Source organism: Podarcis raffonei, chromosome 4 (assembly GCF_027172205.1).
Source record: "Podarcis raffonei isolate rPodRaf1 chromosome 4, rPodRaf1.pri, whole genome shotgun sequence".
NCBI classification, from domain to species: domain Eukaryota; kingdom Metazoa; phylum Chordata; class Lepidosauria; order Squamata; family Lacertidae; genus Podarcis; species Podarcis raffonei.
In genome coordinates this window covers 83,913,211-83,934,425 of record NC_070605.1, presented here as the reverse complement: position 1 = coordinate 83,934,425, position 21,215 = coordinate 83,913,211, and the positions used below count along the sequence as shown (strand labels likewise).

Sequence of the window (21,215 nt, the reverse complement as noted above, 5' to 3'; positions counted from 1 at the left end):
TTCAGTCGGCCTGTTCAGACATGTGATTTGGACACTATCCATTTTCCCCGTTTGTTTTACATGTTATATTGAATTGTTTTTAGGTATTTTTAACAGTTAATATAGGGACGTGGGTGGCGCTGTGGGTTAAACCACAGAGCCTAGGACTTGCCAATCAGAAGGTCGGCGGTTCGAATCCCCGCAACGGGGTGAGCTCCCGCTGCTCAGTCCCAGCTCCTGCCAACCTCGCAGTTCGAAAGCACGTCAAAAGTGCAAGTAGATAAATAGGTACCGCTCTGGCGGGAAGGTAAACAGCGTTTCCATGAGCTGCTCTGGTTCGCCAGAAGTGGCTTAGTCATGCTGGCCACATGACCCGGAAGCTGCATGCTGGCTCCCTCGGCCAGTAAAGCGAGATGATCACCGCAACCCCAGAGTCGGTCATGACTGGACCTAATGCTCAGGGGTCTCTTTACCTTTTAACAGCTAATATATACGTTTATCTTTTATTTTGTATTTTTTTATCATAGAGGTGTTTGCTGCCTTGGACTCCTTAGGAGCAATTTAAATTCAATAAATAAAAAATAAATGAATCTTAGTTGCTAGCTTAGTGTTTCTCCAACTTGGGCTCCCATGTCACAGACTGGTTGGACACAGAGGAATGGTGGGAAGAACCAGCTGGGGAAGCCCCAAGGGAAGAAGGCTGAGAGCCTGGGGATTAGCCGTGGGACAATGATGAGTGGCTAAAGGGGGGACTGGGAAAAGACTGAGAGGAGGTGTCGGAAGCTGGAGAAGTGACAGGGTTTGGTGAGTGGGGGGAGTCTGTGGCAGAGAGAAGTCCAGAATCAGGCAGAAGTAGGAGAGAAGGGAGGCCAAGAAGCAGAGATGAGTCTGGCTAGTGAAGAAGCAGAAATGTCTCTCCCTCCTTCAACAAGCTCCCTTTGCCACTGGTCTCCCAGAACCAGGAGAGGCATGAAAAGGGCAGAGGAAAAGTTAGCTTCGCACAGGCACAGTCTCGCATGGCTTGGGGAAAGCCCTGGAGAGGAGGGGACTTGGGCAGCTGTGGGTAGGCGGAAACCTTCAGTCCTGGCAACTGCTTCACGGGGGCAAGACTTGCCAGAGTTGCTGTGCTCATTAGGCCCGACACTCCTGTGCAGTTCCTCTTTTGGCTAATAAAGAGTTAACTCCAACTTGCTAAGAGTGATTTACTGCTAGCTCACTCCTCTCATGGGACTACAACTCCCATCATCCCTAGCTAGCAGGACCAGTGGTCGAGGATGATGGCGGTTGTAGTCCAACAACAGCTGGAGACTCAAGTTTGAGAAACAGTGTGCTAGCTCATAATTTTTAAGGGAGGCACTACAGGAAGTTATCAGGTGAAGACAGTGTACTAGATTTTCCAGTTGGATACGTTGGCCACCTACAGATACCTGGGGGACGGGGAACTGAGGGCGTGGGTTATTGCGGTCATGCAAGGCAGTATGTGGAAGGGTTGTTGCTTGCAGCAGGGATGGGCAGAACGTAGATTGGGAATTACGAGTTGATTGCTCTCTGGCTGATGTGCAGTAAATTGGCAAATGCTTCTGGCTCCTCTTTTCTTTTTTAAGAATAGCAACCACCAGACAATTTCCCCACCTAAATTAGAAATTGCTAGGCTCAACAAGTGCTCAGAGACACCCTGTTCTTTAATTCGAAGTGCATGTATTTCAAGCTCTGGTTGGTAGATCTTTGGGGTTCTAGCAGAAAAACAAAAGTAGGTCTGAACAGTCTGCCCGTGGGGCTGTTGAAGGAGGACACAGTTGCCCTGTGACTTGGAGGGTTTTAAAAATATTTTTTGCTTCTGCTTTTTTGCGCAGAAGTGACACCCAGTGAAAAGCGCACACTAGTGCAGAATTTGACATAACATTTTCTTGCCAAGTGATTCATAGCTTTAGTTTTGGATCAACTCCCACACTCTAATCAAGTCATTTTGGGATGGGAGGCACCTTTGTGTGTTTTTTCCGGACAACCTGAGGAGCAGTCTGTTTGACTGCATTCCCAAATGCTTCAGATTAATAAGGCAGGGTGCTCATCCATTACCGCTTTTCTTGAAGTCTCTTTCTGTTGGAAGCCCTGGCCTTTCTGCATCCATACAGTGATGTCACAGAGCTGTGTAAGTGGCATCCACTGCCAAGAAGTGGGCAGTATGTTGCAAACGGCTTTAGGCTGCAGCATGCAGAGATCTTTCGTTGACATTTTAAATGGTTTTACTGAAGGAGTTTCATAGATAACAAGGGTACATACAACATCTCTGTTCTCAGTTGATAGAGATCGTTCTAGAGGTCATTTACATTCATTCAGTGTGAGACGCTGCTGTCATAGACATGGGATGGAATGAATCGGGGAGAGATGGGGGGGAAGAAAAATGATTTTTCCATTCTTTTGCTTCACGTATGCGCAGAATTTTTGTGTCAGCATCATGAGAATAGGTTCTTTGTCTGTTAGTTTGTTTGTTTTGGTGGTGTGAGAAGTTGGAGAGTAAAACGCTTAGCGGTTCCATTTATCATAAAGCGGTATAGGAATGTTTTTAAATAAATAAACAGGAATCTGTTCACTGAAAACTGTCCAGCTCTGCCTATGAACATTTTTCACAGGGGGAGAAGACAAGCAGAAAGGGCCCCTGCTCAACCTTTTTCTTTCTTTCTTGCAACTCTTCTAGGAGAATATGTGAAATTATAAATGAAGCTGTATGGAAACACAATGTAATCTATGTTTCAAGCGCTGGGAACAATGGTCCTTGCCTGTCAACAGTTGGTTGCCCAGGTGGAACTACATCTAGTGTGATTGGCAAGTATTTTTATTACTATATTTCTAATTACATAACAATTCTGAGAATGGAAAGAAACCAATATTTTATTGAGGCTGGGAATAGGTTTGGTGATAAGACCTTGTATTCTCAACCCCTTCTTCTGCCAAATAACATTCCAGGTGTTGGTGCTTACGTATCACCTGATATGATGGTTGCTGAGTATTCCTTGCGAGAGAAACTTCCTGCAAATCAGTACACTTGGTCATCTCGAGGGCCTAGGTAAGTGATACATAGATTCATGAGTTCATATGAGGCGTCACATTATTTGACAAAATCTGCCTGAGAGTAAAGGGAAAATCTGGTTTTAAAAAATCTCGCTGATCTCTGGGACCCATATTGATGTAATAGGAATGTCTCCTGAGATAGTTTTGCAGCTTCCTGCTTATCGTAGTGAAAAATAGATGCTGAGCTTTGAAATATCAAATGCTGCAAGGTGGCCATGAGCAGAATAAGCAACACAGCCCAAGAAACGTGTAATTTATCTATCAGTTGCAAGATCAGGCCTTTTCCTTTTTTTCAAATTTCCGATACTTTGCCAAGAGCCTAGTAAGTAAGAGAGAATCAAATCCTAATTGATTTTATTCAGAGAAGTGTTTGAGAAAAGACATTATTCCAGAAGAGACAGGAGTGGGATGAGGAGATAAAGGGTTTCAGGTAGTGGGTAGATGCAGGCAACCATTTACCAAGTGGTAACTTAGTATAATAAATAACAATAATAAAATATTTATTGTATGCTACCCATCAGACTGGGTTGCCCCAGCCACTCTGGGCAGCTTCCAACAAAATACAAAGGGACAAAACAAAGCATCAAACATTAAAAGCTTACAACTTGGCAAAGTAGTTGTTTCATCTGGTCAAGTAGTGATCGTCTGTAGCTGAGTAGGAGGGCCAACGCATAAGGTTCTGGCTTCAATCTCCAGTTAAATGTTCTCGATAAACAGTGACTAGAAAATATCTCAAGGGACGCGGGTGGTGCTGTGGGTTAAACCACAGAGCCTAGGGCTTGCCGATCAGAAGGTCGGCGGTTCGAATCCCCGCAACGGGGTGAGCTCCCATTGCTCGGTCCTTGCTCCTGCTAACCTACCAGTTCGAAAGCACGTCAAAGTACAAGTAGATAAATAGGAACTGCTCCGGTGGGAAGGTAAACAGCGTTTCCGTGCGCTGCTCTGGTTCACCAGAAACAGCTTAGTCATGCTGGCCACATGACCAGCATGTGTATGCCAGCTCCCTTGGCCAGTAAAGAGAGATGAGCACCGCAACCCCAGAGTCGGTCACGACTGGACCTAATGGTCAAGGGTCCCTTTACCTTTAGAAAAGATCTCAGCCTTGTATGCTAGAGAGCCTCTTGCCAGTCAGTGGACATTTGCACTATGTATGTAAACCAAAAGTAGCTCCATATGCTCAGATGAAGTATATGTTGCCAGGTGTACATATCCTCCTGTAAGTGGATTAAAAAAACTGGATAAAAAAATCTGAGAGAGCAGATAGGTGACCATTTTTTTTCCATTGCTGGACAATATAGATGATCAGTATCAAGTGATTGTATGCACACCACGGTAAGTCACTGCTTGGTAGACCGTCATCTATATTAATGCGGCATGTTGATGGATTAGCATTCATGTATTTAGGATTCTCTTATGGGAGTCGGAAGGGGATTTTGCATGGTTTCGTCTGCATATGACTCTAAAAGAGGAATAATTGAGCAGCTTATGAAGTAACAGGTGGGTTGTTAGTATTTTAACTATATTTTTGCTCTATTTTCTATTAATTTCAGTACCGATGGAGCACTGGGAGTAAGCATCAGCGCACCTGGAGGCGCTATTGCCTCTGTCCCTAACTGGACATTACGAGGGACACAGCTCATGAATGGCACATCAATGTCTTCACCGAACGCATGTGGTGGCATTGCTTTGGTACTGTCAGGTAATGTGGAACACCACTGTTTAAAGCAAGTTCATTTTGGTTAAAGCAAAAGAGTGTTTCATAATGTGCAATAAATTCAATTGATAATGAAGATTCACTTGTGAGGAGCATTTCTCTTATTGCTGTCAATGAATTGCCCACCCCTTTTCTCTGTTACAGGACTTAAAGCTAATGATGTGCGCTACACTGTTCATTCGGTCAGGAGAGCGCTGGAAAATACTGCGGTGAAGGTGGAAAACATACAAGTGTTTGCCCAAGGACATGGTGTTATTCAGGTAATTACAAGCTGGGGTGCAAATAAACATATCCTGTTGTAGTCATCAATACTGTCTCATCAGTCTTTTAGGTCAGCTGAAGAACAAATCTATTTGTTGATCAACAAATGTATCCCTGGTATTCCACTCCAGTATTTGAGGTTTAGCAAAAAAAAATTCCTGCACCAGACAACTCCCAGTTTTTATTGAACTACTTCCTATATTTCTTCCTTGTTTTCAGTTGGCTCTCATTCAAACCTAATGGCTTACCAGACAATACTGAAGCTGCAAACTAAGTGCTAAAACAAATGCTTGAAAACAATGCCTGAGGCAAGAGGCGATGCCTGATATACATTTTTTTTATTATTTATTGAATTTATACCCCCAGGTCTAAGAGCAGTTCACAGAACAAAACGAAGATATAAAACCACAAAATACATAATAAAATAAATACAACAGCCCAATACCCCCCTCCCAAAAAAACACATTTTAAAATGGCATAGGATGTAAATTGGATTAACCAAAGGCCTGGTTAAAAAGGAACGTTTTTGCCTGGCGCCTACAGGTGTATAATGAAGGTGCCATGTGAACTTACCTGGGGAAAGCATTCCACAGACAGGGAGCCACTGCAGAGAAGGCCCATTCTCGTGTTGCCACCTTCTGAACCTCTTGAGGAGGAGGCACACGAAGGAGGGCCTCAGAAAATGATCTCAGGGGCCGGGTAGGTTCATATGGGGAGAGACAGTTCTTGAGGTATTGTTTAAGTGGATAGCTTACCGTGTTATATGACTCCTTTTATTTCCTCATAACCTGTTTTATTTGTTGCTCTTTTCATTGTTGTTTTGCTACCAGTTATTTGGTTGCAATCCTATGCACATTTAGTGGGAGTAAATCCCATTGAACACAGGCTTAGCAAAGACCCCCTGTTGTGGAAGTTTGTCTGTCTGCTGTGTTTCTCACACAGTTTGGCCTATGGTGTTACTGCTTATCCTTATATCCTGCTTTTGAACGAGCATGCTGCTGAATACCTACAAAAACACTATTTAAAATATGATAATTTGAAATCCAACCAGATTTGAAAGAGATAGGAGAAAGTGATCACACGATAAAGTATAAACATCTTTTGCAGTGCCAGCTTAGCTGAGAAGGTCCTCCTAAAAGGGAATATCTTCATCCCTTTTCTGATAGGGTGTCCAGGTGTTCTCGCTGCTGGGTCTCTCTTGGCAAGGGCCTCTCCCAGGGAAGTTGACTTACTGAAAACACTTCCCCTTGTCTTTGACCTGTTGGGCGCTTTTTCTTGTTTAGAAAGGCTGTGGCACCTTTTGAAGAGGTTTCATGCTTTCCTTCCAAGCTGGAAAGAGCCTTGCCCCGTGGAAACGCTACGAAGGGTGCTGAATTACCACTTTTAAGCCAACATGGGCATGAAAGTCATAAATAAAAAAATGATGATTTTCTTGGGCTTCCACATTTTCAGTAAATTCCCTTTTGATTTCCCTCCCCCCCCCCCAATAGGTTGATAAAGCCTATGACTACCTCATCCAGAACTCAACATTTGCTGACAACATAGGCTTCACCATTACTGTTGGCAACAACCGTGGAATCTACCTCAGAGATCCTGCCCAGGTAGCTGTGCCTTCTGACCATGGTGTCGGCATAGAGCCCTTCTTCCCTGAAAACACAGGTAGGAAAGTTGCAGCGATATTAAATATTTTCATGGCTGGACAAAGGGGAAAGTATGGTCTTATGTTTGAGTTTGCCGTAAAATCACAAGAAAACTTTTAAATTTAAAAATCCCTTGTGTTTATAATTTCTTCCTAATTAAAACAGCTGCAGATGGATGGAGTAAAATCCTTAACTTTGCACATTCTTCTTCCAGACAACGCTGACAGGATATCTCTCCAGCTTCATTTAGCTTTAACTTCAAACGCATCCTGGGTTCAGTGCCCTACTCATCTGGAGCTCATGAACCAATGTAGACATATTAACATTCGCGTGGATCCTCGTGGCCTGCGAGAAGGAGTTCACTATACAGAGGTATTGTCTCTTTTTTGGCTAATTATTTTTTATTAGTTTTCAAAAAAATTAACGAATTTACATCCAATGAATACAATTTAATACAAATGTAAAGTTAACTTCCTGCTCTGTTGGTTGGTGGGTTTGGGGGTTTTTTTGGCCGTGTTTCCCTTCTCCCCCCTTCTTGCAGCAATTTAAGTAAATTCCTTTACTTAAAATTGTTTAACATTTTATCTTTTATTATTTTCATTTATCCTTTTCCATGGGCCCTTCATATTTCAGTGAGTGCTCGTAACTATAACATGTTTCTGATAAATCCCATATAATTACTCTTCAGTGGCCTTTTTAGTCTTGGGATGTAAACTTTCCACCAGTTTGGGTTGGGCTCTTGACAATCATCTAATGGAGCAGGCGTCCTCGACAAACCACCCCCTGTAGCACTGGCAAGAGGACAGTATCAAAGTTCAGCTTGAATTGCTCCAAGGCGCTGTTTGCAGAGGTAGGGTTTCAGAGAGGTGATTCCTTCAGTCCTCTGCAGATAAGATTTGGGGCAGAGGGGAAAAATTTAGGAACAGTGTTCAAGAAGCATTGTGAATAAGTTTGAACTAACAAGCCCTATGCCAGGGGTGATGTCACGGGACTGCCTTTGAGGAGCGGGAGCAGTCAGAGAGAGACAGAGGAGGGAGTGATGGATGGGGAAGAGGGAGAGAGCCAGGAGGCGGAAAGGCTCTCCGATGCTGAAGCAGAGCCCCAGCACCGCACAGGAAGTTCAGGAACAGACGGTGTGCCTGTGCCATCTGCACAGGAGAGGAGAGGGTTAAAATGGAGGGAGGAGAGATGTCCCATGAAACTTCCCCGCCTTTTCTGTTGGAGGAGAAGCCGGAGAAGGCCACTCCCTGAATCTGAACTGGACGATTCGGACGCATGATTGTAATATGCTGCTTGTACATGTGTAAAATAAAGAACTGTAAATATCTCTGAGTGAGCAGAGGTGCTTATTGTGAAGAGCATACACAAGCCATCACAGGCAGGCAACCTAAGGCCCATGGGCTGGATGCGGCCCAATCGCCTTCTCAATCTGACCCGCGGACGGTCCGGGAATCAGCATGTTTTTACATGAGTAGAATGTGTGCTTTTATTTAAAATGCATCTCTGGGTTATTTGTGGGGCATAGGAATTCATTCATTTCCCCCCAAAAAAATATAGTCTGGCCCACCACATGGTATGAGGAACTGTGGACCAGCCCACGGCTGGAAAAGGTTGCTGACCCCTGCCCTAGGCTGTCAAAAATTATGTGCATTTGTTCACAAGGTGAAAGGGAAACAGATTGGCGTGTGTTCATTACTGGACTATATTTAATGTGTTAGGGCAAAGGTGGCCAACACAATGTCTTCTAGAAGTTTGTGCAGCTCCCATTGACTCTTCTAGCTGAGGCTGAATGGAGTTGTAGTCCTACAGAATGTGGAGGGCACACTGTTGGCTATGCCTGCAGTACAGTTACAGAGTTCCAGGAAGTATAATTGTAAAAAATTAATACATGGCAGCTTATCGGTATCTTCAAAGGACTGAGACTTGTTTTTAAATGCAATACCTAATTTTATTGCATTTTCAACTTTTTTAGGTGTGTGGTTATGAAATATCTATGCCTAATGCAGGCCCCCTCTTTAGAATTCCAGTGACTGTTGTTATACCAGCAAGGTAAGTGACTTTTTTTTCCTTACGTCTTGCAATGCTTTATTGAAAACAAACTTGCAACTAAGCTTCGTGGGAAGATCTGGCTTCTATCTCTACCTTTGTATCTTTCACCACTACCAGTAGGCAAAATGCAAACCTTCCATTGTATAATGCGACAGTTAAAACGGCAAGAGTGAGCACTAGTATAGATCACAGGCTAGAAAGCAGGACAACAAATTTCTAGGCTCTGAAATGGGCTCATTTTTAGAATTTTGAGAAGTCGCTTACCGTCCCATCTATGCAATGGGAATCATTTACAACACAGTAAGGAACTCTCTATAAATTGGTAGTAGTGACAATACATAAGAACTCAGCTAAATCAAACTCTCTAACCGGCATCCAATTTTCAAAGTAGCCTTCCCTTAGTGTATGTCTGCAGTATCTGATATTCAATAGTAGCAGCAGCAGTGATGTCTCCTGTTTGTGTTTTACACATCTAATGCTCAGGAAATATTTATTCTATGTAAACCATGACTTGACATAAGTATAATGATTTTCCACTTTAAAGGAGCCTGAATTAGTTATCGTTGAGGGTCCAGTATCCTGTCAGTGTGCATCTTATTAGTCAAGGGTATATATGTAAGCATTAGCAGGTATCTTAAACCAATTGCTCTGATCAGAGCCTCATTTTTATAAAAGTAGAGAGAGAGAGATGCTTTTCCTCCATTTGTGAGCTGTGTGAATTGTTGACTCTAGACATCTTTAAAATACCTTGAATATTCCGACCTGTAACCCTCCCCATAAGGATTTTAGCACTTTCTAAACTTTTCCTCTCTTCACAGAACAGATGAAGCTTCACACTATGATCTCAAGTTCACTGACGTGCATTTTAAACCTGGTCAAATCCAAAGACACTTTGTTGAAGTCCCTTCTGGAGCAACGTGGGCTGGTAAGGCAAATTAGGTAGCAAATTGTCCCCCTGAATTCTTAGGGAGCTTAACCTGAATGTATGCTGCCGAAAAGTTATTGTACGGTTTAAGAACTGAGTGACACTTTCTGTATTTGCATGTCACTTTAAGAGTCCAGATTTTAAGTTGTCGCTGCTTAATTCTGCACCTGTTTGGAATTTGTGTTATACAGTACATTAAAAGATAATCAGTGTATCCTTTATCAAAGATTTAAGCATACACTCGGCCTGCTAGCTTCAAAGGAGTGAGTCAGAGGCCCATAGAGCACTAGGACTAAAGCTGTGCCTTTTCTCTTGCCTAGAAGTAACAGTATGTTCCTCATCACCTGATGTAACTGCCAAGTTTGTTCTCCATGCGGTTCAACTAGTAAAGCAAAAGGCGTACCGAAGCCATGAGTTCTACAAGTTCTCTTCAATACCAGAAAAGGGATCAGTTACTGAAGCTTTTCCTGTCCTAGTAAGTGGCCTTGAATTCAGAACAGAGTTAAGTGCTGCTGTATAGAGTGCAGTAATAGGCAATGATGACTTGCTGAATATTGTGGTGGTGTTTTTTTTATTAAAAAAAATTCTAGCTACTCCCTGTGGGCCCCCTGCTCCGATGTCAAAAGGGGTTTGTGACCTCCTGACTCCTCCAATTTTGTCATTAGAAAATAAGAGAATGGAACTTAATGAATAGTGAATGGTTAAATAAAAGATATAAAAAAACTGATCAGAAAGTTGTAAACTGCAATTTTGGCCATGCCCATTTTCATATGCGGCCCCCAAATGGTTGAAGATAGGTCAGTGCTGCTCTCGGCCCAGAAAATGTTCGCCTTTCGGCCCTAGATTAACATTATGGGTTTATTTTATGAATAAAGTGGCTAGCCATTTATAGTTTTCCTAATAGAATATGTGTGGGCTAAATCTGAAGCCGTCTGCCTATGGCTGCCTGTTGTTGCATGACTAAAGCATGCGCATAGTAATTAGAGTTGGATGAGAATGGATCCTTTAAGGTAGTTTTGCAGCCAAGGTATGGTGGTTGTTGTTTTTTTTAAAGTATTCTGAGCTGCACTGGAATTCTAGTGGGGGGGGGGTGCTTCGTAAAGAATTAAAGTCAGATATACATCTAAATCTTCTTCTTTTTCCCCCCACAAAGGGTGGAAGAACAATTGAATTTTGCATTGCCCGTTGGTGGGCAAGCCTCAATGATGTCAGCATTGATTACACCCTTTCCTTCCATGGCATAGTTTGCACTGCTTCTCAATTAAACGTTGTGAGTATCATTCCGTGTTGTCTTTATTTTGCTTTATGGTTCATTTAAAGGGTGGAAGAAAATGCTTGGAGAGCTGTGACTTCTTGGTATGAAATTCTGTAGTCGAGGGGTTTTTTAAAAAAATAATCATGGAGTGTTATTTCAAAATATGTATAGGTTGCCTTTCTGACTCATCCAAGCCTGGTTGACTCATCGTGGTTGACTTAATTATTTATATGCTCATTCTTTTCTCTGAAATGTGTTCAGCATTTTATTGTATCATAAATTATTTGAAAGGTTCCTATTCCGAGGCTTTTCCGCCTCTCCTGCTTCATTTGAGGGTTTGGGGGTTTTTTGGGGTGCTGCTCCCTTTTCTCCCCTTCCTTCCTCTCCTAATACCCCAACTTTCCTGCTGTCTCACTGGCTTCTGGCTTCCTGACTTCAGAATAACTGAATGTATTTTTCATAAATGGGGTGTGCTTGCATGCCCGTCTCCTTGTAGAATTTTCAAGCTTACTAACCCTTTATTTTTGGGAAGAGTTGTAGGTCAGTGATAGAGCAACTGCTTTGTTCAATCCCAGGCAATCTGATGCAGGGCTCGGAATGTCTCCAGTCTGAAATGTTGAAGGGTCACTGTAGAATACACTGAGCTAGAGAGATCAGTGGTCTGAGTTAGCTTCCTACGTTCCATTTCATCAAATGCTTCTTCATGTAGACGTTTGCATGCACACCACCTAATTCATAATAACGTCCAGCAGAAAATAAGTCCTAACAAGCACCCCTTATTTTTTTAGCATGCTTCGGAAGGCATCGTGCGCTTTGATGTTCAGACAACATTGAGATATGAAGACATTGCACCTTCCATAAATCTGAAAAGCTGGGTTCAGACACTAAGGTACAGTAGTTTAAATCTAAAACCAGGGAGCTGTGTTGATCCGCAATATGTTTTGGCCCACGTGAAATGAAGGCCAAACAAGGTTCAAACTAAGCAACTCTTCCAGAGGCTGAATAGGAAAGTACAGTCATACCTTGGATCCCAAACGCCTTGGTACTTGGACGTTTTGGCTCCCAAATGCCGCAGACCTGGAAGTGAGTGTTTTGGTTTGCGAACTATTTTTGGAACCTGAACATCTGATGGGGCTTCTGGGGCTTCCAATTGGCTGCAGGAGCTTCCTGCAGCCAATCAGAAGTTGCACTTTGGTTTCCGAACATTTTTGAAGTCGAACACATTTCTGGAACGGATTCTGTTTGACTTCCAAGGTACGACTGTGTAGGGGTTTTTTCAGGAGGGTACGATGTTGATTCCTATCTGCATTTTGTTTCTGTCTTAAAAGTGGCAATGGTAAAAGCTTCCTGCAGGCGTTGGTAATGATTCTGCCTCAGGATACACAGCAGCAAAGTAGTTAAATTGGAAGTTCATGTGTCTAAACCAATGGGATTTTTTTCCATTAGTGATGTAATGGAAAATCTAAAGCTAGAATCACGAATATTTAGCATGACTTGGGCTAATGAGAGTCGCAGTCCTAAGAGCCACTAGCAGAACAGACTATACTGAGCTCCATTGCTCTGCCCTCTTTAAAAGGCGAGGTTGGATATCACCCAGGTTTTTATATGATGATATTTTTAGGTTGTCGGAACTTTAATTTTATTGTTTAAATTTTGTACACCACTTTGCGTGAGAATTCTTTCAGAAAAGTGGCATATGAAACTTGTGAAATGTCTTTTTAAAAATGCATCCTGAACCTAGCTCCTAATGCTTATCATTGTATTGCTGAATTACAGGCCTCTGAGTGCTAAAATAAAGCCATTAGGATCACGGGATGTTTTGCCAAATAATCGGCAATTGTATGAGATGGTTTTGACGTACAACTTTCATCAGGTAAGTTCTCATTGTTAAACCAGAGTTCCAAAAGTAATACTGTTCTCATGTGTTGGTAAGGCCTGCCAACCTAGCAGTTCGAAAGCACCCCTGGGTGCAAGTAGATAAATAGGGACCGCTTACTGGTGGGAAGGTAAACGGCGTTTCCGTGTGCTGCACTGGCTCGCCAGATGCAGCTTTGTCATGCTGGCCACGTGACCCGGAGGTGTCTCCCGACAGCGCTGGCCCCAGGCCTCTTGAGTGAGATGGGCGCACAACCCTAGAGTCTGTCAAGACTGGCCCATACGGGCAGGGGTACCTTTACCTTTACCTTTATGTTGGTAAGGCTCCAGTGCATTTAACTGTACGTTAAATAGAAGCTATGTCCTAAGCTGTGTGTATAAAGATGTGGTTTTTATTATTGAATATCCTTAACATTCTCTTACTTTTTTCAGCCTAAGAGTGGAGAAGTCACTCCGAGTTGCCCTTTGCTCTGTGAGCTCTTGTACGAGTCAGAATATGACAGCCAGTTGTGGATCATCTTTGACCAGAATAAAAAACAGATGGGGTCAGGAGATGCCTATCCTCACCAGGTATGTTTTGTGTCATCGTTGTTATGTATTTTGTGTCTTTATCTTTGCTTGTATGTTTTTGCTGTGAACCTCTCTGACTGAGGGCGGTATATAAATTTAATTCAATGCATATTATTGTTTAGTTGTATTTATCAAAGAAGGGAAATTGATCAAAGGGACAAATGACAGATTGAACTGAAGTGTTAAGCTTTACTGTGTGTTTTTTAAATGCAGGGTTTTATTGTTCACTTTGCAAAGTCTTCATTGTTCTTTGTGCTAAAGAAAAGCTTTATTTCTCTCTTCCTTAGTATTCCATGAAATTGGAGAAAGGCGATTACACCGTTCGGCTACAGATCCGCCACGAGCAGAACAGCGAACTGGATCGTCTCAAAGACCTTCCGTTTATTATCTCTCATAGACTGTCTAGTGCCCTGAATTTAGATATTTACGAAAGCCACGCCCAGGCTCTCTTGGGGAAGAAGAAGGCAAACAGTATGTCTCTGCCACCAAAACATAGCCAGCCCTTCTTTGTTTCCACTTTGCCAGATGACAAGTAAGTAGCTTGCATCCTCTTACTGTGTTCAACACTTTATAAAGGTTGAGAACTGTTCTGAGTCTTCAGACTCGGGTAACGAAAGCAGGTGGTTGGTGTTCCCTATGTATTGGCCTCCAGTGGTCCAGGAACCTCTGTCTCACCCTGTCCCTAGGAAGCAATTCCTTCAGTGAAAGGCTTGACCAGAGACTGGGCTAGGGGAATACCCTCAGCTCCTCTTTCTCCAATCTCCACTGAGAATAGATGCAGATGTTTAGATCTCTTTTGCTACCCTCCCAACCTAGCACAGCAAAGCAAAGAGAGCACATTAGGCTTGGCTTCACAGCTTTTGACTCAGTGTGTGTCTTGCCCCAGTCCTTCGTAGCTTGGGGGTGCACTTTGCCATATTTCCCAGTCCCCTGTTACACCAAATCTCTTTTGTGACAATTTTATGCATTGGGCGTTTTATACTATGTTCCGTTCATTGTGTGCTATATTTCCCTTTTTGTTAGAGTACCTAAAGGAGCAAGTCCAGGCTGTTACCTTGCAGGATCATTAACCCTTTCAAAGACTGATCTTGGAAAGAAAGCGGTGAGTTGTTTTTGTTTTTTCATAAAAACACCCAAGTTCATAAACTTGCATTTTTCAAAAAGAAAACTGCCGTTTACTGCCATTTTAAATGGCTGATAATTTTCCACGCAGCTCCAATGCCAAATACTAGGATTCTTCTGTTTAAAAATCAAACAGTTTTTAATACTTTCAGCTTCATTTTGAGTGTGTACGTTTGCAATAACTTCCAGTACTTCATATTATCCAACACTTTATGTTATGAGAGACACTGTCAAGACATACTTAACATAGTGCTTTTTATCCAGCTATTTTCCCCTTTGATAATGTACTTTTTTGCACCATAGAGCACAAAGTCCTATCTCACTTCCTCTAGACGTTGGAGGTTGTTAGTTTCCAATGCTCCCACGTTTGATGCTCTATTGGTGTGAGGTTTCACCTGCCTTATATAATACAAAGCTGTAAAAAGTGATCTGGCATCCTTTGTATTTATGCAGAGAACTAGGAAAATAATCTTCTCCCTCAACCGATTTTCATTAAGGATACAAATCAGCAAGCATTGAACTGAGCGAATACCGTATTTTTCGCTCGATAACACGCACCTGACCATAACACGCACATAGTTTTTAGAGGAGGAAAACAAGAAAAAAAATTCTGAATGAAACAGTGGATGTATCATTTTTGTGCTTCATGCTGCGGCCACAGACATGTGATTTGACGGTGAGTTTGGGGTAGCCCAATGCAAAGATCCTGAGGATCCATGTGGATCCATGCTTTGTAACCACGTTTTTGCACCATTGCAGCCCCAGGCAACAGTGGGTGCATGATTTTTTTGGTGCAGGCTGTAGCCATGGACATGCTGTGTGATCTGATGGTGAATTTGGGGTGACCCAATGCAAAGATCCTGAGGATCCATGTGGATCCGTGCTTTGTAACCACGTTTTTGCACCATTGCAGCCCCAGGCAACAGTGGGTGCGTGATTTTTTTGGTGCAGGCTGTAGCCATGGACATGCTATGTGATCTGATGGTGAATTTGGGGTGACCCAATGCAAAGATCCTGAGGATCCATGTGGATCCATGCTTTGTAACCACGTTTTTGCACCATTGCAGCCCCAGGCAACAGTGGGTGCGTGATTTTTTTGGTGCAGGCTGTAGCCATGGACATGCTATGTGATCTGATGGTGAATTTGGGGTGACCCAATGCAAAGATCCTGAGGATCCATGTGGATCCGTGCTTTGTAACCATGTTTTTGCACCATTGCAGCCCTGTTTTTGCATCAGATCATTGCTATGTGATCTGATGGTGAATTTGGGGTGACTCAATGCAAAGATCCTGAGGATCCATGTGGATCCGTGATTGGAACCACGTTTTAAGTAGGGAGGGAAGGAAAAACATAGAAGCGACAAGGAGAGGGGTGTGCAGAGAAGCAGCTGGCTAAGAATGCAGGAGAGGGGTTTTGCCGGAGGGAGGAAAGGAAGGCAAAAGTCCCCCCCCCCCACAAGCCAGCCAGCTCTCTCTCTCCCCCCCCCCAACCTGCATGTTGCCTTCGAGTCCCAGACGCACGGAGAGGAGCTTTCCACTCTGCTTGCCTGGAGGGGAGGGGTTTTCTCTGCTCTTTGTTCCGTTTGAGCAAACACAGTAAGAAAACAGAAGCGGGTGGGCAGTAAGACCCTGAGGCAGAATGCAGGAAAGCAGCAACTTCCTCCTTTCCTCCCTTCTCTGGACTATTTGATATTTGCCTGATTTTTGCCTTCACTCGTGCTTGTCAGCTCCAGGGACCACACATTCGCTCGATAACACGCACAGACATTTCCCCTTACTTTTTAGGAGAAAAAATCTGCGTGTAATAGAGGGAAAAATACGGTATGTGCTCATTTCAGTGATTGCGGTAACAATAGTGTTTGCTGGATTGTGCCCGAGTCTGGTTGCAAAAGTTAAGTCATTTTCTTACTTGCTCACTTCACATTTTTAAGGATTACTGTTTTAAAAATCTACTCTGTGTTGAGCAGGCTAGAGGTCACTTTCTAATAGACAAAAAAATCCTTCATTCTAAAAGGTTAGGTAAGTGAGCTAAATGTAATAGGATTGTGAGAAGGTGCGACAAAATTTAAGACATTTCCAGAGGTCAGCATCAATATAATTGTGATCCAGGAACTCTCTCAGCAGCCTTATACTTCATTTTTAAAATTAAATCGCCTTCCAAATAAGCTTCTTGGTCAGAGCTGGCCAATTATGGGAAAGGGTTATTCGTCAGTTTCATATCGGACTTGTAGTTTTGTTATGCACCGCTATGCCATGTTGGAGTGGGATCGGGGAGGGAGAATTAGAGAACCACTTGCCAATTGTACCTTCTGGCCACAACTTGGCAGAGAAGAGTGGAGCCATTAGCAGCAGTGGCCAAAAATAGTGGTGGTATTTCCCCTACATTTATGTTTTTTTGAGCTGATTCTACCCATATAGAATATTTTTCTGCCATCCTGGCTCGCTTTTCTGCCTGCTTGCATCAGTAGAGGTGGAAGGTGATATTGGCAATAAATAGTGCTTACAGTAGATCAGTGCCTCCAGCTGTTTTTGGACTACAACTCCCATCATCCTTAGCTAGCAGGACCAGTGGTCAGGGATGATGGGGAACACTTCAGTAGAGTATTAACAGTCGATTCTACCCCAGCTCATTTTCTTCTGGGCTGTAAATATTTTATCTACCAGTGCTAAAGGATTGCCGTTGTAGCACGTTTTGGTGAAGTACAGCCAGGAGAAAAATGGGTCAGAACCTGACATATTTTTGAAGATGCTTTCAAGTCCAGTTGTCACAAGCCGCTTGCCAAAGAGCAGTCACTGAGAAGACAAGTTGGTCTCAAGGGAGAACCTTAGGCTAGATCATATAGCTATTTAAAGAAATTTAACACGGTGGCCATAGGCTTGCTTAAACCAGCCTAAGTGCTTTGCCCTGTATCTTCCTGACCTTATTTTTTGTGTGTTTTGATGCTAAAGAAATAGTTTTATTAACTGCGGCCGTGTTGTGTGCAGGAAAAGCTGTTGACCAAGGAAGGCAGGGTATAATGTATGAGCATGTCAGTGTGTGCTTAATGATTTCAAGAGAACCAAAGTCTCAAGCTGGCTTGAACATTTGGTCAGAATTTCTCCACACAGTCCTGTTGCGGAGTGTTAAAAACAATAGCATCCATCATGTTGCGTTCCTGCTACAACCAGTGGCATATTCAGCGGGGAAACAGAAATTGAGGTGTTCAGTTAGGTTTCTTTTAACTTGGGACAGGGAGCAGCTCCCCTTAACTTGTTGCTAAATAATTGAGATTGCCACATTCATTTTATGGTGGCCATGTCAAAAGTTCAATTTGATTAGCTCTCTTAACATTTGCTTGCTTTTTTAAAAGCAACAACAACCTAAAGTGCAACAGGATACATACGGATACATTAGTTTTATTCTAATATGCTCAAATATTACCTTATAAGCAGTATTTAAAGGGAACAAGACACTGACTTTTAGGTCCCTGAGTAGAGAACAAAAACATGATGGGAGGAGGTGGCTCCATTCCACAGAGTTTTGTGCATGTGTTCTTACAGTGTGTTATTCTAACTCCCAGGGGCAGTCTGCAGCAAAGCGACAAGGAAAGTTTAAAAAGGTACTGATTGTCAGTTTTTGAAAGATGTGCTTAAGTCTTTTTGCATATGACTTAAAGTATTATACTGAGTTGACTTCTCTGTATTCGCAGTTGCCTTTAATACAAAATGAACCATGCTTCTTGAGCATCACCTCTTTTTTGGAATAGTAACGCATTATAATATAGCAGTGGTATGGGTGTACACGTAGAAATTGGACTTTGCCCTGCAGAATCCATTTGTTTCGAAGGGAATTTTCTCCTACCTAGCTACTCCAACCCTGCGAGACTATCCACCATCCACAAAGCAAAGACGAGATGACACAATGTTCATACAGCGTTGTCATTTGAAAGCCACCATTTGCAGGTCAGGGCTATAAGGCCCACCATGGGTTCCAGTTGGGCCTGCAAGGGCATTTTCCCCAAACCACACCCAGCTGCCGACATGTGACATCAGGCCCAGGACAGGTGGAGATGCAGCTGCCAGTGCCTTAAAGTGCTTTCCCAGTTGTGCATTGGCAAGGGAGGCTTGTGGTTGAGGGAGTATAGTCAGTTGCTGCAGAAAGTTAAGCCCAAAGTTGGTGCCTGTCATTGACGTCAATGCTCTCCGTTCTTTAAGCTCTATGGCATCAGCTGCGCTGAGTTTCTCTTATTGGAGGAGACTCTGCAGTCAGCCAGTCCTTGAAGGGAGTTGCAAAATGCTGATGGTCAACTCTTTGCAAGCTCTGCATGATGTCCCCATGATTGCAAGCACTTTAAAGCACCCATCACCTGATTAGCCCACCTGTCTAATTTGGCCTGCAAAGGGTATGAGAAATTCAGATTTGGCTCACCATTCATATCTGATTTGCCACCCCAATCTGGCCCAGTATTGCCAGCTTTTAGAGACGACCTGCTTAGTGGGTCTTGGAAGGAGGTCTTTACCATCACCTGCTACATGGGGTTGTCAGAGATTGAAGGTGCGACCTTCTCTGCACAGAGAATTTACTCTGATCATGGAGCTGTGATGGCCCAGTGCATTTTTCTTAACACAGCTCCCCCCTTTACATTATCAATTATCATTGTCTGGGTTAAATGATTACAACGACCAGTGTAAATATTACGATAGAGCCATCGTGATCTAGGCAGAGGGAATGTTACTCCTGGTCCCCCTTGCTGAACAGACACTTCCTGTTCTCCTAGCAACATTTTGTGGAATAGAATTTAAATCTGATTACGTCTGATCTAGTTTATTATAACAGTGTGAGATTGTAAAAGAAGAGGGGCCCTGCGCATTCGTGGTCTCAGAATCTCTGTATATGCTTGGCAAATGAAAATGAGCGAACCCTGTGATTCCTATGCAGAGGTTTGAGGTTGCTGTGGAGTCTGAGAAATATTTCCAGAAGGTGCCTTCAGTCTTCTCTGGGAATGAACAATATTAGTAGCCTGCTCTGTTTTGTGTTCTTGTAGTGAGGGGGGATGTAGCAAACTATGCAAGAGCAGTCTACCAGCAGATGGAGACAGCAGGTGAAGATTACAGGGTCATTACCAATGTTGTTTTAAGCATTTATTCTCACTTGTTGTGGATTAGCACTATCCCGCTTGATTTGTGCTACTTTCTAATGCCAGGAGAATATTGCTGTTTTTCAAGCTCTGTGCGGTCAGTTCATTTATTGTTCAGGAGACCTCTGTGAACTTTTTTGCATTGATCCCATAAGCCAAGGGCAGGAAACCTCTCTCTTCAGTGAGGAGACACTTACCAAAAAACACTAACATCTTTCAACTCTACATACTGTGGCTTCTGAATTTGTACTGTGATGGTGGTGCTGCTGCTGCTGATTTTATAGCCTGTAGAAAACATTGTTCATCTGTAGCTTGATAGCATAATTCCTAAAAGTGATTGCCATTTGCCTGGGTCTGTTGTACCTTGAGGAGACTTCTCATGGATTCTTGCATTTTGGGGGCATTCGTGTTATATAATGCTGCTGGAATTAATATTTTGAAAGAAGAATCACATGCACATAACTATGCATTCACATAATTTCCTCTGAAGCCGTGCATGCAACATAGCTTCGTGACTTTCTCTTTGAGCACCGCTAATCTCAGCTGATAAGTTTCCTCCTAGTTGCTGTTCCCATTCTTTTTTCTTGTTTATGAAACTGTTTCTATACAGCCATCGCATGAAATATAAGGGCAGGGAAGAAAAAAATATGTACAATAAAACACAATTGAAAGCAGAATCTTTGAGATGACTGGCTAAATTTTAAGCAGCTGCCTGGGCTTCCTGGAACAGTTGTAGAGAACTGGGCAGAAAAGCAGTGGCTCTGATCCTTGTCTTTTAGGAAAGGGAGAGCAGTTTCCCTTTTACATGGGTCTACTTCACACATTTCACTGATTCACACTGGAGGCTGTGTGTTGGTTGGGGAGAGCTCAGGGATGAAACCTACTCTCTGGGGAGTCAATAGACCCCAACTGAGATGTTCTAAAAAGAGATGGATTTGGCAGGGACTCTGATTTAGTGAAAGCAAGCTGCTGTACGAGAGTTCAACAAACCAAGGATGGTATTCTGTAGTCATACTTTGTGTGTTTTTCCTTCAGCGGAAAATGGTGGTGTTTTGCAGAAGCCTAACATGTATCAAGATAAAAGGTTGTATTCAGTGTAGCATCAAGCAGTTTGCTGTGTCAGCATAATAATTTATTGTTGTGCAATGGAACAGTCTTCTCCCCATGTTGACCCCTAACCTGTTCTAGGGTTTCCCCCCAAGCCTCTAGTGTAAATTTGGAGATGGTGCAGGGCATATGCAGGATGGGAAAATCCTGTTGCGCTATTGCTAATCCCTGCACTAGTGCAACTAATTAGTTAAATACTCCCCACAGGTAGTTATTGTTAAAAGTGAGGTTTCACCATGTTGGGGTTTGATGCTAGTGTAATGATCTTTTTTAAAAACACACACAAAAAAACCTGTTTAAAAATTAAATACCTACTTGAACTATGTGATCGTGAGAATTATGATAGTGCATAACAGGATGGGAAGATTATAAGAATTTATTTTGTCCCACAGCTGGACTTTTCTGAAATCAGATTTTTCATGTGAACAAAATTCTGCCATGTTACTGCATCAGACATAATTTGTTTGCTCTGTTGGACAGCTGCATCTGATGCATTATCCTTTATTAGGGGGAAAAAGTTAGAAAGGGAGTG

General features: G+C 42.8%; 1 protein-coding gene across 3 annotated transcripts in view; it reads left to right on the top strand.

Moving 5' to 3' along the window:
* TPP2 (tripeptidyl peptidase 2) overlaps positions 1-21,215 on the top strand; it is a 43,016-nt gene that overhangs the window by 13,156 nt on the left and 8,645 nt on the right. For 2 of the 3 annotated variants that reach the window (XM_053384447.1, XM_053384449.1), the window contains exons 9-24: positions 2,675-2,802; positions 2,944-3,043; positions 4,599-4,747; positions 4,907-5,022; positions 6,514-6,682; positions 6,878-7,035; positions 8,636-8,712; positions 9,531-9,637; positions 9,958-10,112; positions 10,791-10,907; positions 11,681-11,781; positions 12,669-12,765; positions 13,200-13,337; positions 13,625-13,869; positions 14,361-14,439; positions 18,020-18,058. In XM_053384447.1, the coding sequence (XP_053240422.1) occupies positions 2,675-2,802; positions 2,944-3,043; positions 4,599-4,747; positions 4,907-5,022; positions 6,514-6,682; positions 6,878-7,035; positions 8,636-8,712; positions 9,531-9,637; positions 9,958-10,112; positions 10,791-10,907; positions 11,681-11,781; positions 12,669-12,765; positions 13,200-13,337; positions 13,625-13,869; positions 14,361-14,439; positions 18,020-18,058 (1,975 nt within the window). The remainder of the gene's footprint in view (positions 1-2,674; positions 2,803-2,943; positions 3,044-4,598; positions 4,748-4,906; positions 5,023-6,513; positions 6,683-6,877; positions 7,036-8,635; positions 8,713-9,530; positions 9,638-9,957; positions 10,113-10,790; positions 10,908-11,680; positions 11,782-12,668; positions 12,766-13,199; positions 13,338-13,624; positions 13,870-14,360; positions 14,440-18,019; positions 18,059-21,215) is intronic. The other variant, XM_053384448.1, reaches the window with a different exon arrangement.